Consider the following 16,124-nt stretch of genomic DNA (forward strand, 5'->3'; position numbering starts at 1 on the left):
TTATCAAGGATCAAATTTCGAATTCATGTGAGTTTTTTAAAACTCCCAAAAACTCCCATGAATTCAAAATTCAACTAGTCGAAATATATTTATGAAATCGAATTTTTTATACACGGACAAATTAAAATGACCCAAAAATTTGAATCAAATTCAATTTCGATCAAACTTGATTTGATGTCAGTAAGGCTGCAAATATCTCCAAATTGATCCCTGCACTTCTCCCAATGACTTAAACAGTAATTCGGTATGTTTTAGGTGGCGAATAGTCAAATTTGAATTCTTAAAGGGCCAGAGTATGATAAATCAAATTCAAATTGTTTTAAAAACTCAAATCGAATTTGGATATCTCGCTAGTTTTGACCATAAAAAATTAGAAAATTCAAATTTTCAATTTGACCCTTGATAAATCCGCCCCTCAATGATCGTGTGTTGTTGGGATAACATTTTCAAGACCATAATAGTAGAAAACAAAGCATTAGGTATTCTGAAGGCTTAGAAATATTGTCAAGGTGCTATACAAGGTGTTTTGCTGCTTATAGTGGAGATCAAAATGTTCCCTTCAGGGGAAGTTCTTTAGGGGTCTTTTTCAACTGGCACACACTCAACCAGCATCATTTTACTACGGATTGTAACAAGCTGGCTGCCTGTACACATAATTTTTGGGGGAAGTTAGTTATGGTAGGCAGGTAAGAGTAGGATCAGGAGCATACCACATCTTCAGGCAAAACAAAGGTTTATTTGTGCAAACTCTTCCCATGAACACCGTTCATTATTGTTTCAACAGCACACATTCAAAACATTTCCCCACTCTGGGGGTCTCACCATGCAGGGTGTCTTCCACACTCTGGAATATTCTGGGCTTCTCACTAAGCCATGCTGACTCTCCTCTCCTGGGATACCATCTCACCAGCCTCTGGCCTGGCTCACCTTCTGGCTTTCCTCAATTACTTTAGACTTTCAGTCACCTGGTCATGACGCCCTCTGCCCCTTGCAGTGACAGGCAGCACCTCCAGCCTCTCTAGGAGTTCCTAACACAGACAGGTAACCTTCCTGTTCTGTGCCCTGCTCAGAGAGACCTTCCTAACATTCTCACTATAATTAAATACCTTTCCACAGGACAGCCTTCCTATGGAAAGTGAGGTCCAACATATGAACTGGACCACTGGAGTTTCTGGCTTGCCTGTTCCTTCCAGAACACTATAGCTTCCAGGGCCAGACAGCAATATCCTTTAAATAGAGAAACCATTCTCTGTTTAGCAACATCTCCCTTGTGGCTTTCATCTCTTACTGGGAAGAAATTAAAGACAAAACTCTAATTTGTACACCTTTCTTTGATCATTCTACCATAGGATATACATCAAAACCTTTTTAACTTCCTGATTTCTACTTTACACTTGTTTTAAGGGCAGATTTATCGCTCTAACCTTTATTCTTTAAAAAAAATCCTATACGAATAAATAGAAAGTGGGTGAATTTTTGTGGTGAACTATAATTTCACACTTTGATAAATCTTCCCCTAAGTGTAGATCACTCCTAAGGGTAGGGGCACACTAGGCAATTCGGGGAGATTTAGTTGCCTGGAGACTAATTGCCTCGTCTTGCCGCGACCAATCTCCCCAAACATCTTCCCTCTGTCTTGCGCCGGCTATAATGAAAAGTCACATGCGCTAAAGCACACGTGGCATTTCGTTTACCAAAGTCGCCCAAAGTTTCCACGTGAGGCAACTTTAGGCAACTTCGGAATACAAATCGCGGCGTGTGCTTTAGCGCAGGCAACTTTTCATTATAGCCGCGCAACACAGAGGGAAGGTGTTCAGTGAGATTGGTCACCGCAAAGATGAGGATCTCCCCGAATCACCCAATGTGCCCCTACCCTAAAGATGCATCTGACCCCTATGAGCTTTTTAAATGCTTTTTTCTTCATTACCATTAAATTCTTTACTGAATTAAGCCACATAGGTTGGTCTTTAATGCTTTTACATTTCTTCCTTAAGGGGATATATGGAGAACAATTATGATTTAATATACTTTTAAATGACAACCATTTCTGTTCTGTAGTTTTAATGAAAAACCTTGTGTCCCAATCCACTGACTAAAGTAATGTTTTTAGGGTATTACATTTTGCTTACCTGAAAATTTGAGTTTTTGTTTATCCAATATAGAGCTCTTTCTGGTTAGGTCCTCAACAAAACTGCGACATGTATTGGCATATACTAATAAGCTTATATAAATTGAAGAATATTATGATGATATATGTGTAACCAGTGTGATTGCATTATTGTAACTGGTGACCACCCAGCCATTATTCTATGTGAGTGCTTCTGTATGACCAGTTATCCCTTCAATTAGGTACAGTGATAGCCATGTTGGCAGGTTAAATATAAAAAAAAAAACAACATGTCACTGCTAAGATCCCAGACAGGCTTGTTGTATTACTGGTTGCAAGGAAAAAAATCATATAGATAAAAAATGTACTATATTTAAACATGTGCATTATTAAAGAACATTTGTGTCTAGTGATGGGCGAATCTATAGCTGAGAAATTCGCAAAATGGCAAAAAATGGGCGTCAAAATTATTGACGCGCAACAATCTTAACACGAGTGACAATTCATATACATGCTATTGACCAAGGATATATTTATGTAAATATGTATATTTATTCTCATATACAGAAGTCAATGGGCATCAGAATAATTCTGATGTGGGACAATTTTGACGAGCGACATTTTTTACACGTGCGACTCTTTTGTCCAAATGCATTAAAGTCAATGGGTGTCCGAATAATTTTGACATGCGACAATTTTGACAAGTGAAAATTATTTTGTTGCAGCGAATTTTCCCATAGCGAATTTTTGCAGCAGGTTCACGAAAACATTTACTGTTGGCAGAATCTGGAAATTCACCGTGAATCCATGCCTGGCGAATAAAATCGTCCATCACTATTTGTGGCCATTATTATAGAATCAGTATTATATAGATATACCTACTGCAAAGTGTACTATTTATGACCCTGTTCGGCTGGTCATGACACCTGATGCCTTGCTAATAGGGATGTAGCGAACAGTTCGCCTGCGAACTTGTTCGCGCGAACTTCGACCGTTCGCGTCCGCCTAATGTTCGCGAACGTTTGGGAACGTTCGCAATTTGAGTTCGCGACCATTCGACCGCTAAAATCGAACGATTTCCATTCGTTCGAACGATTAAAATCCCTCGACCGTTCGATTCGAATGAAAATCCTTTGATCGAACGATGAAAATCCTTCAAATGTTCGAATCGAACGAAAAATCCTTCGAACGTTCGAATCGAACGATTTTGCGGGTGTTCGAAGCTCGCGAACGGTTCGCGGACCGTTCGCATTTTTTGCCGGTGTTCGCGAACGGCGTTCGCGAACACCAAAACGGCGGTTCGCGAACACCAAAACGGCGGTTCGCTACATCCCTACTTGCTAAATGCCAAATTCCAAATTCAGAGCTTAACAGGGAATTTCTTTTTAAGCATGGCTGTAACTGCACACTAACACCGTGCTAATTTAACAGAAACATGGTAAAATAAAGCAAAGGAAACTTTCAGCCTATAATGTTACTGATGACAACTTGGTAAAGGCAAAAATACTAATAATACTAATAATACTACAGGTTCCAGGTCTGATTATTCATAGCCCTATATTACATAGTAACTTGCCATATTATTATTCAACTGTACCAAACTATTAAATGCCCACTGATGATTGGTTTCTGTGAGATGCAGGAGTGGGGGGAAACCTTGCACTTATTTCAGCCTAACCTTAGACTAGGCAATATGTACTATTTACAATTCCCTAAAGGTGATTTATTCATTCTAGCTATCAGATAAAGCTATCATATAAGCATTGGTCCAGGCTGGTATCTGCCATTAACCTTAGAGCTTAGTGCAATGAACTTGAAGTAAGCTGAACATATTTTTAAGCAAATGTCTCGTGGGCATTTTCTACTAGCATTGCTACTTTAGAATGATCTATTTTCTTCAGCTTGTTCAAAGCATACTTCAATTATATTTGCTGCAACCTGAATTAACAACCTTTGAGAATGATGTTATACAAATATCCTACTATGGCACAAGGGAAACAAAATGTGCACAGTTAATAGGAAAAGATATCAAAAATGAAGCATAATAATTGTGCAATTTATTCAAGCTAAATGCACTATAGTGCACTATAATTAAATATGAAAATCTAAATGCATCTTTATATTCGGTTGTCATTAATTTTACTGGGACTGAACATTTTCTAATCTAATGGCTTATTTTTTGCTTCATGTGCAGCATATTAAAAAGTATATTATCCTCAAGGTGCGTAAACAGAAAATAATAGACCAAAGGTTTTGGCCTGTGGAGAAAAAGATCTATGCTCAAAGGCCGTCAAGTAGCTGTGATGCAGGGTAGGCACTCACTTAGCCTCATTAAGCCAAAGCTCTTTTTTGCTTGTCTTTTGTTCTGCATGACAGCAGCCTTTTTCTTGTATAATAATTCATTCCAAGTTCGTTCCAAGCTACCAAAACTGGTGAACTGTGGCCATTTTAATGAGAAGTATTGGTAGTATGCATAATCTGTAAACCACGTGGGTCAAGCAATCATAGAAAAGTGAAACCAGTAAAATGAGATATTGTCTAAATCACACACTTTCAAGTTGTTTTTAGACAGGGTATAATAATAAAAAACAAAGTATGCATTTTTTTTATTGCAGCTCCCCATCAAACAACACAGAGCAACAAATAATAGCATTTGGACAGCTTGTGTTTTTATTTATGTATTTTTTGTAATGACAAGTTCAACTACTGTAGCAATCCTTTTACAATAATAATAATAAGCTTTAAAAAGGGAATAACGAATGAATTCTAAATTCATTCACTTTCCCGGGAAGCAATATTGCTGAACAATGAGGACTTTTTCTATCTAAAAGCAGTGTAAACAGCATAATTCTCTAGCAAAGCTGCACAGTAAAATAACACTGAAAAAGGCTTTACAGGTCAGCGCCAATGTCAGAATGAAGCTCCAGTGGACTATGCTGGGGACCAAGAGGGCTACAAATGAAAAGGAAGGGAAGAGAAGAATTATGGCAGTATGAGACCAGAATTTTAATCAAATTTTTATTTGAGGTCAGATAGCTAGAAGCAAATATTGAGTGTTGGGATATTTAGATGTAGGAATTGCATTTTTGGAGTATTAAATAATTCCACTGCTGCCTCTTTATATATAGTGAGAAAAATATCTGTCCTTTATGCCAAATTGTTAGTAAAATGGTCAGTTTGCCCTAAATGTTTCTGGCTAATGTGGATGCAATACCTGGTAGTACCTCTGTTGACATCAATGGTACCCCAAATGGTACCCCAAAATCACTTAATTTAGTTATTGAATCTATTACCCAGAATACCCAGGGTTTTTTTGAGTAAGAGGTCTTTATATAATTTGGATTACCATAGCGTAAATCTACTGAAAAATATTGGGGGGAGGGGGAATTGGATTGTTTTGCCTTTGATGGAGATTTTTTTAACCTTTCATAACATTCATTTCATAAACAAGTCAGATACAGCAACAACACAACTGGATATGATACAGCAATATCATCTTAGTAAAAGTTGGATGGAAATAAAATGCAGTAAAATATTGTACTTTGCAAAAATAGCAAATGTAAACAAAAATACTGTGAAGTGAACATTAGTAGACTACAATAACTACTAATTCCAGAGCAAAGAGAAACATTTCATGTGGTAAGACATTAGGTATGGTATATTTCCTGGAGTTAACTAGAAACTGGGTTGATTTCACAAACCCAAATGAATTAACAAATCCCTTTTAAGGTGATCAAATATGTCTAAATATCTGGACCAGAGAGAATAAAAATGTATACCAGATTTCTCATTTTTTAAATTGTAACATAAAGCTTCCTGGAACTCTCAATTGACTTAGAGAAGAAAGAATCTCTTTTATAGAAGGGACATCTGTTTTAATCCAATAAAGAGAAATACATTTTCTCATGGAGCACATAAATGAATGCAATACATTCAGTATCTCCTTGTCTTTGTTCAAAGCAGAATTACCCAAGAAAACCTTGTCACCTATTAGATCTAGTAATGCAAACAGGGATAAAGCCTCAGTCTTGCATTTAGCTTTAGATGATAAAGATTTATGTAGCTTAGTTACTATCAACGTCAAGGTACTGAACAGGAAATCATAAAAAAATTATGCTTAAAATGCACTCTGTTGGAGATGGTCTTTCTGTCTTTCAGGGCTTTTTGGATAACAGGTTTCCGAAAAACAATTTCCATACCTGTAGTACTACTACTACTAATAATGTAAGAGGAAATTCAAAGATTTAAAAAATATTTTGTAATTTAGGTTAATGAGCAAGACCACATTCAACAAGGATGACATAATATATTTTTAGCAGACAAAAATTGGAGATTGGTTAACAAGACTTGACAATGGCCTGCAGAAACTAACTGGGACAAAACAATCATGTATAAAAAGGTATCTGTAAACAGAACACTATTAAAAAAAATTTAATAAAAAGATAAATCGTCAAAAAATGAAAGGCCATGAAAATGATGGTCAAAAAATGATACATTCTATACAACTGATCATTTGCAACATGATACTCTGATCTTGGAAAACTAATAGCAAATATATAGTGACTTACCAAGCTGAGGAGGATCAATGATAACGTTTAAATAAGTTCCACTTTTAGCACTCTGCTTGCAGTTAAGATTGCAGCCAACATAAATAAATAAAATTAAGGGCTTATCTACAAATATATATGCTAAAATTGCACAAGTGCAGTTGCCTGTGGCAGCCAGTTAGATCTTTGCTTTCCATTTCCAACTTGGAGTAGACTGTTTTAAACTAATTTCTTCTGGCTTGTGCAAATTCCCAGCAAATATTCCCCCCCATCTACATGTCAGCAGTAATGTTCTGTTTGTGTATAAAATATAACTAAATTCTAATTTTGCTTATTTAATTATAATTCTTAAGCATTGTTTTATAAAGGATTATTTAGATACTCACATATTTTCTTGCTATAAAAACATCCTACTCCATGTATCTATTTTTGCATCTTTTGACTAATCACATCATGGCAACATGAATGGGTGTTAATTGAAGACACATCACACATCCCATACTTCACAGACTCTTTCTGCTTGCCATTTTATGCAGTTATTCTTGTATCATGTATCAGGAACAAAAGCAGGGAGAAAACTAGTGGAAGAACAAAATTTTTTTATAAGTATTTTAGCCAGTCTTTTAATGTTCCACAGCAACTTGACCTCACAATTCCTTAACATTTTGCTTTTAACACTGACAAAAGTGTATTTCTTACTCACGGTATTGGAAGAAGGTTCATAAGTAGTTACTATCTTATTATCCAGAATCCACTGAACATCTTAAACAACATTCAAAGGTTGCTCCCCCACACAGTAGCTACGGTTGAGGAAAGATGCATCAGAACCATGAGGTTTTATTTGTATGTATTGTCTCGTCTTGTATTTTTAAACTTGCTTAAGCAGCAATGTCTCCCTAAGCAAGTAGCAAATATTATAAATATTGAAAAGGAGTATGATATAACAGTCTAGGAAGTGTGATGTGAAATTACTTTACTCATGGCCTTTTCTTTCTGAATGGCATTTTTGATATTAAGGGACAACTGCCTATGTGGTAATTAAAGATACTATAAAAATATATGTTATCAGAACTATAGAACTGCCAAGCTGTGAAATTATCTCCATGAAGCAGTTGAACTAGCAGATAAAATAGTTTCTAAAAAGGACAAAATGCCTTATTAGAAAGTGATAAAATACAAGGCTTTCAGTATAAATGCTTTCCTATGTGGGGGGCCACTTGTATTACTACATAAAGTTAACATACAATATTTTTAAAAAAATTTCAAGGATAATGTTAATATTGCACTACAAAGAACAACGCTAATCACTAGGGATGCATTGAATCCACTATTTTGGATTCAACCGAACCCCCGAATCCTTCGCAAAAGATTCAGCCGAATCCTAATTTGCATATGTGGTCTCGGTTAGCCCGGGGCAGAAGGATTCGGCAGAAGGAATTAGTTATTAGAATAAGAGTACTTGGAAAGAAGCCCCCTATAAGATATATTGGATCTAACTGTCAATAAATATCTGAAACCCAACTGCTGCATGAAGAAAGAATTATCTGGAAACCAGTTATTCAGATCTAAAATACAGAAAAGCCATCTCCCGTAGACTCCATTTTATCCAAATAATCCATAGTTTTAAAAATTATTTTCTTTTTCTCTGTAATAATAAAACATTACCTTGTACAAACTAAGATATAATTAATCCTTACTGGAGGCAAAACCAACCAATTGGAATTATTTGTATGTATGTAAGTATATTTTTATTTGTATAGTGCTCCTTGAGGGCAAAGCACTGTACAGCAGAACAATAAATTAGTAGAACAAACAGGGGGTCATTGCAATAGTAAATACAAAGAAGTAAAATAATACAATATACAGTACATAAATATAAAGTACAGTAAGGATGGAGGTCCCTGCCCTGTAGAGTTTACAGTCTAAATAATTTTAACCATGATTTTCTAGTAGACGTATGAAGATTCTAATTACAGAAAGAACCGTTATCTAGAAAACCCCAGGTCCTGAGCATTTGGGTTAACAGATTCCATGCCTGAATATGTATTCACAGTATGAGCCACTAAAGTCTATTTCCAAAATTCTGAGATTGTTTTAAAACAGCAACATTAATTGCTGGTACTGTAAATGTTTAACAGGTGGGCACATTTTAAATGAGCAGAGATTTTTTAAGAAGAAGACGTATCTTTAATGAAGACATATCTTTAATGAAGACATATCTTTAATGATTTATGATATAGTGAAGGGTACTTCATAGATGAAAACATGATAATCTCTTGTAGATTGAAAACAATATGTATAACCTTTTTCATCTATCAGAAGGAATAGCAAACTCCTGAAGAACAAATAAAATCGTTTTTAGCAAATAAACATTCTGTTGTTAGGTTACATAGGGATCCGGAATCATTTTAGTTCAGGAATATAATTTCTTTCCCCAAAAGACAGTGCAGCAATAGCCTTCATAATGGTTGTTAGAATAGCTACTAGGCAGCCAGCCCTGGAGACCTTCCTGTAGACTCCACGTTGCAAATGCTATTTAGACAAACCTTAATGATGTCTTTAACAAAAATATAACTTGACAACAGTGTTCAGGAAAAAACAAACATTCTGATCTCTAAGGACTGTTCGGCAGTGTTGGAAAGAAAGCTAAAGCAGATTATACACTAGTGTTTTTCAAACTCATTTGATCGTCAGGAATGTCTTAATTGTATAAGTTTCAAGCTTTTGCGAAATTACTAAGTGACAATTCTCACCAGCCATAATGTGTGTAGAATTTCAAAGAGCAGAGAAAAACCTGAATTAATTGGGAATGGTTAAACTTTAGAATTGCATTAACTAATGAATAATGTAAGCACCCCGCTTGCTTCGTATAATCCCTTTATAACCCTAACTGTGTATTTTTGTGCGGATGCAAAAATATTGAGGAAAATCTTGGATCTATTCCAGACAGGAGCTTAGTGGCACCCCCTTTTCTCTCTGTTTTAAAATACTATCTATTGTACTTCACTCTCTTATTTTTATTTGCTACAAGTAAAAAATAAAAGACAATTGAATGGGGGCAGAACTACACCGAAGATTTTGACCAGGTTTTGTGGATCAAACTATCTTACCCACAAGATATTGTCCTGCAACCCCTGATCAAATAAAGGTGTATGGTTTCATAATCCAATATATCTTCCAAGTCGTTATGCTCCTATACTTGAAAATAACAGTATATTTATATATTTTAAGACTTATTAATCCTTTGCTGACTGTCATTACACATTTCCAGCAGTCAAACAAGTGTTTGGATGTATCATCTGCAGTGTGGACCTCTAACAAGTGATGAGTAAACCTGCCCTGGTGTGAAACCATATACAATGTGTGAAATGGTGGCATTTTACTATAATTTCACAAATGCATGGGAATCAATGGACATATTTTCCTGGAAAAATGCATGGAGAGTTGCAATGTTCAATTAGTTTATTGTATTGTTGTATTACTGTTATTTACATACAAATTTGATTAATGTTTGAGTTGTATGCCAACTCAAATTCTTTTTAAAAAAAATTAGCAATATAATAATGCATGGAAAAAAAATCCAATCATGCTGTTGCCATTTTCTTCTGGTGATAGTAAATGATCAATTAATTGTTTCCCTCCAATTAAACATATGTAATAAACTTTAGACTTTCTAAATAATTTCACTTATTCCATTTATAATCAGAATCAATAATCAAAAAAAAATTAGCAATATAATAATGCATGGAAAAAAATCCAATAATGCTGTTGCCATTTTCTTCCGGTGATAGTAAATGATTAATTTATTGTTTCTCTCCAATTAACCATATGTATTAAACTTTAGGACTTTCCAAATAATTTATCTCCATTTATAATCAGAATCAATATCCACAGTAATACAAGTGTAATAGCAAACAAAAAAGTAGTATAGTGTAGGATAGTTATGTAAGAGAATTAATACATGGTTCCCAACTCACTCAGAGCTTCAAACTTTTTTTTGGGTCACTCCGAGTATGGTCAGCAATATCTGACACATCAAACGTTAGCACAATCTACTAGATGCAATGTTACTCCAAAATTATATTACCTGTTCAGCACCAAAGAAGTGTCAGCCTCCCTTTTAGTATGCTCCCAGCCTTACCACTACTAAAAGTTCTAATCTATATTTATAATGAAATAAAAATATAAGCAAGTTGCATGAACGATGTTAAAATGGGCATATCAATATTGTCACCTTAAGTAGGTCTCCATTTTGGCAGGACTTCAGCCCTACCAACTCATTTTCTTTTACATGTGCTACAACTAATTGCAACAACCTCTTTGTTAAAGATCAAACGTCTGATCAATTTGCCAAATTTATCCATTCTACCAAAGTCAGCATTATGGCGGTTACAAATTATTTCACCAATACAGTGACAAGCTCACCCTTAGCATCATTAGCAGAACTTAAAGTAATGCTATGCAGCCATCTCACAGATTCTATACAAGACATAGGATATGCTGAATGTGATTTAGTTTTCCTTAATATTTAGTAGAAAATAGGTTACCGTATATACTCGAGTATAAGCCGACCCGAGTATAAGCCGAGGTACCTAATTTTACCTATGAAAAGTGGGAAAACTTATTGACTCGAGTATAAGCCGAGGGTGAGATATGCAGCAGCCACTGGAAACTTAAGTCTACTGTGGTGTACAATGCAAAATTGCAACCAAAATAGAAACTGCCCACATAGGAAAGTATCTAATAACATGCTGTAAAACACATATAAAATGGTTCAGTGTTTCAGTGTTAGAATCTATGCAGGGCTGTTAGAAGCTGCCAGGGCTGATGGCCTCATTTGTGTTCACACCTTGGGCCTTCAAATACCTCTCAGCCTGTTTGTGTGAGGGCCTAAGGCTGCAGGGGAGTAAGTTGGCAGGAGTGCCCCCTGGGTTTCAGCAGCAGGGGACCTTCCTCCTTGGGGGCCCCTACTGCTGCTCCTTAAGTCACTGCATTGGATCAACCTGGACAACAGAGGTCTGGGTGATGTGTGTGAGGGTGCACAATAGCCTTTTTGCACCAGGTATTGGGCTGCAGGGTGGGTTGCAAGATTCCCAGGGCCTGAAACGGGGCATCCCCAGGGTTCATGGTTCACTCACCCTATGTAGCACCCTCCAGGGAAGTCCCAGCGGTCCTAGTGATTGAGTGCCTTGTGGTTCCGGTGCGGCATCGGATCATGCTCGCATTTACGCGAGTCCCCGGGTTCCGCATCTATGGTAGGCTGCAACTTGGTTTGGCGCTCCGGCGGCGATGCGTTGCCGGCTATTTCCCTGGATGCACTGCGGGTAGTCACTGGGTCTGCTCGCGGCATCGGATCATGCTCGCATTTACTGTGAGTATGCGGCTGCTCTGTTCTGTGGTCGGCTGGACGCCGCATTAATGTTAATCTTTTTAGGCATACTGCAGGCCGGTTTAAGTTTAAACACGGGCCGCAATTGGCCGCAGACCATACTTTGACAATGCCTGATTTATACTGACCCGAGTATAAGCCGAGGTAGACTTTTTCAGCACATTTTTAGTGCTGAAAAACTCGGCTTATACTCGAGTATATACGGTAGTTGGTTGTAATTAGTGAAATTTTTTCATACAATATTTTTTCAAACCACACAACATTTTTTTTGAAACTATACATTAGAATCAATTTTTGTAACCCTGATGTCAATTTTTCATTGCAAAATATTTTGCTCATCCCTAGTTGTAATTCTATGCTAGCTAGCAGTCTATAGGACCACCTGTCTAAAACAGACATCAATGACATGTTACCTGTCTAATGAACATTTAAGTCAAATGCAAAGCATTCTTCATGGGATCATAGAATTGACTGTAGTCCGCATTATGCATCTGCATGTTGTATCAATGGACAATAGTCAATGGATGACTTGAAAAACTACTAGGTACCTGCTTGAAACTGTCCATGTGTATTCATTAAAAATATCAAAATGTTTTCTCACTCTTTAAGTTAATTTCTTTGACTGAGTCCATTGCAAGGTATTGATAGATTTATGGAACCATTATTTAAGTTATATCTAAGAATTTGTGAAAAAAATTAATTTATTACAGACACAGAGGTGCATCATGTTAATAATTTCTCTGGTTTTTAAGGAACAGATCTTTTTAAGTTGTTTTTGTAGTGTAAATGATACTAGGCACTGATTTGTTTCTAAAATAAAAGGTATGTAAACAGTCATCTCTAAAATCAGCCAGGTTAGCAAAATGTCTTAAACCATATACTTCAAATGAAATCCCATATAGAATTAATATGAAGCATAGTACTATGGTTATATAGCCTTGATAGATTAGATTAGAGAATGAACAATCAACCATTCAGGTTGGAACATTTTCTTGACATTGCTTATGTCAATATGTGCAAATTCAATTACTTTGCTACTCTACATATTGTCTTGAAACCATTTATTTTATGCAGTTAGGCAGACATAGGAGCTGCTATGATGATATAAGAAATATAATCAAGCTAACTAGACTACCCATATATCTTCCATATAAATTGCATCATGCTAAAATGATTTATTTCTGCATAGTTGCATTTCAGAACAGCCAACAACTAAGCATATGGCAAACGTGAAATATAGAGCAGTATGCTAAAAGAGCATAGCTACTATACAATCAGTTCTTTTCACCCAAGGAATATTCTTCAACAAAAGCACAATACTTTAAATGACTGTTTACTTATATTAGTATACCTCCATAAATGAGTCTGCAAACAGACAAACGTTTAAATATTTATTTTCATTATTTCCCCTTCCTATCAGATTATGTGGAGATTATTACCTGCTCATTTACAAATAGAGAAATGTAGTAACTGAATACATTTTTATTGTAATGTTTTACTTTTCTAATTTGCATTTATCTATCTATCTATCTATATATATATATCTATATCTATCTATCTATCTATATCTATAGATATATCTATAGATATATCTATATCTATATCTATAGATATATCTATATCTATATCTATATCTATATCTATATATATATATATATATATATATATACATACACACACACATTATTACAAACTAATACCATCACTAGATAAAATACTGACCCATAGTTTAGTTCCATGCACTGCATTCAGGAAAAAAAGCATTGCAGTATCAATATTTATTCCCATGTAATATCAGTCAGAAATATAGCCTTCTAAATATATTTGTCAGCCTTTTCTTGTGGTTCAGCAGTTTTTCTATAAGCATTTTCTAAAGCATTTCATTTTCCTTTTGCCCAGCATGTGTTTATCCTGAAGTCTTACAGTCATCATTCAAAGATTATGACTAGGAAATTAATTAACTGTAGATCAATCTGTAACTTTAACAGTGTGATTTGTTTTACTTTACTGTGTTCTGGTTTTAGTTTTAGTTGTGAATTATACAGTCTTACAGTACCCAAAACAAAGAAAAAAAACTTCAGACCAGATGAAATAGTGCCTGTTTTATACTTTTAAAAAAAAAAAAACATCCTTCAGACCTACTGGAGATACAGAACAGATGCCATTGAATTATTAAATGCTTTCTTAAAACATCTTCTCGTTCCGCCCTTTTATTGTAAATAATTGATGGAGCAACAAGCAGAGAACACCATGTACAGTTGTAATTTTTAGTCTTCATGCAGAGTGTCATAACAAAAGCCTTCAAGATACTAAAACCAAGATTATATCAGTGGTGAAAGAATATGATATGCTTTGTATTTACACACTTTTTCTGTATTTACATGCTTTCCCAAGGTGCCATCCTCTTGTAACTGCTTGGTGCTATGTATTTTGAAGTAACAATTTTTTGTGCAGAGGAAAATACAAAAATAGAGAATGCAAATAAAGCAAAGATGCAGTGCAATACTCAGAACTATGGTTGTGAGGATCATTCTCTTCAACCCTTATAGGGACCTAGCCAAACTGCTAATATGGACCATTTTACCCATAATGTAGCATTTTTTCCCCCAGAATTCCAACATAACTGTGGGTTCATTGCTAAATAAGTGTGTAATTTGACTCATGTAACTAAAACTGAAAGCAAACCTTGGCGAAAAATTCTCTGAAATGTTTAATCTTTGTTCGTTTTATTGTATAATTATTTTTTTTATATTTTTGAATTATGTTGCAAAGCACTTTGTATTTAAATAAAAGAAAACAGTAATAGTAAATTATAGGACTGTGTGTACTGTATATACAAATATGGACTCCGTTACCCAGAAAGCTCTGAATTATAGAAAGGCTATCTCCCATAGACTGTATTTTATTCAAATAATCCACATTTTAAAATATAATTTCCCTTTTCTCTGTAATAAGAAAACAGGACCTTGTACCAAACTAAGATATAATTAATCCTTTTTGGAAGCAAATCCAGTCTATTGGGTTTATTCAATGTTTACATGATTTTCTAGTAGACAATGTATAAAGATCCAAATTACAGAAAGATCTGCTATCTGGAAAATTCCTGGTCCCAGCATTCTGGATAACATATAATTATTCCCATTCTCACCACAGGTGCATAAAGATTACATTATTGGTACACTCCAGTGTTGTTAGGAGTGTTGTTTCGCAAATAGGATCACACCATGGTAAAATGGATTCCATCCACTGGAGGCCTCTCAGGGTAAATATAGTTTATTTTTGGCTGTGGTCCTTACACTACCATGGGTGTCACTTGTGACTTACTAACCCACACATTTCTACTTGGTTGAATACTGGGCTGTTCTTGCTAACTCCCTGGGGGATATCAGGATGATAGTCACTATCTGGTTCTTGCTCACAGACTCAAAGGCTTGGTCTTGGTCTCCTGTATTGAGGCCTACATCCACACTAGGCCTTCTAACAGATCCACCTACTGCTATTATGGAGTCCAGAGGGAGTGTCGGCAAAAGTTATACGATATGGAACAGGAAGTGGTACACTAGCCTTTGACCAATGAGAAATGCTTCCTCCAACAGGCCATAGTTTAGTAGCCAGGGACTTTGAGCAGTATATATATATATATATTTTTTTTTAAATATCTTATAGGAAGTTATTAGGTTTAACATACCGTTTCTTTGATTTCTGCAATTGTAGGTACTGGCTTTCCTTTTTGATGGCGAATAGTTGGTGGACTTTGCCCATCCCAGTCTTGAAGCTCATCAATACTTTTGAGGTACAGGAGTGCTTTCAGCCCTGTGCAATAGTCTTCAATCACAGTAAAGTCTTGATTTTGCACTGCACTGCAAACCTAAAAGACAATTCAATACATTATTGACAATACCAATATGCTAATTTGTATGTATACATACAATTGGTATGCCAACACCCTCTGTAAGTTAACACTTCTCATATCAAACTCTTGGCTCCAGATTTCATATATAATGTTTTACAAATGACTCTATATTTTAAATTCCACTAACATTTCAGTCTTCCTGCTGACCATTCACTGGGTACCATAACT

At 35.6% G+C, this 16,124-nt stretch overlaps 1 protein-coding gene across 1 annotated transcript in view; it reads right to left on the minus strand.

Moving 5' to 3' along the window:
• dpyd.L (dihydropyrimidine dehydrogenase L homeolog) overlaps positions 1-16,124 on the minus strand; it is a 404,384-nt gene that overhangs the window by 33,777 nt on the left and 354,483 nt on the right. The window contains exon 20 of the mRNA XM_041590529.1: positions 15,732-15,911. Coding sequence (XP_041446463.1) covers positions 15,732-15,911 — 180 coding nt within the window. The remainder of the gene's footprint in view (positions 1-15,731; positions 15,912-16,124) is intronic.

Source organism: Xenopus laevis, chromosome 4L (assembly GCF_017654675.1).
Source record: "Xenopus laevis strain J_2021 chromosome 4L, Xenopus_laevis_v10.1, whole genome shotgun sequence".
NCBI lineage: Eukaryota > Metazoa > Chordata > Amphibia > Anura > Pipidae > Xenopus > Xenopus laevis.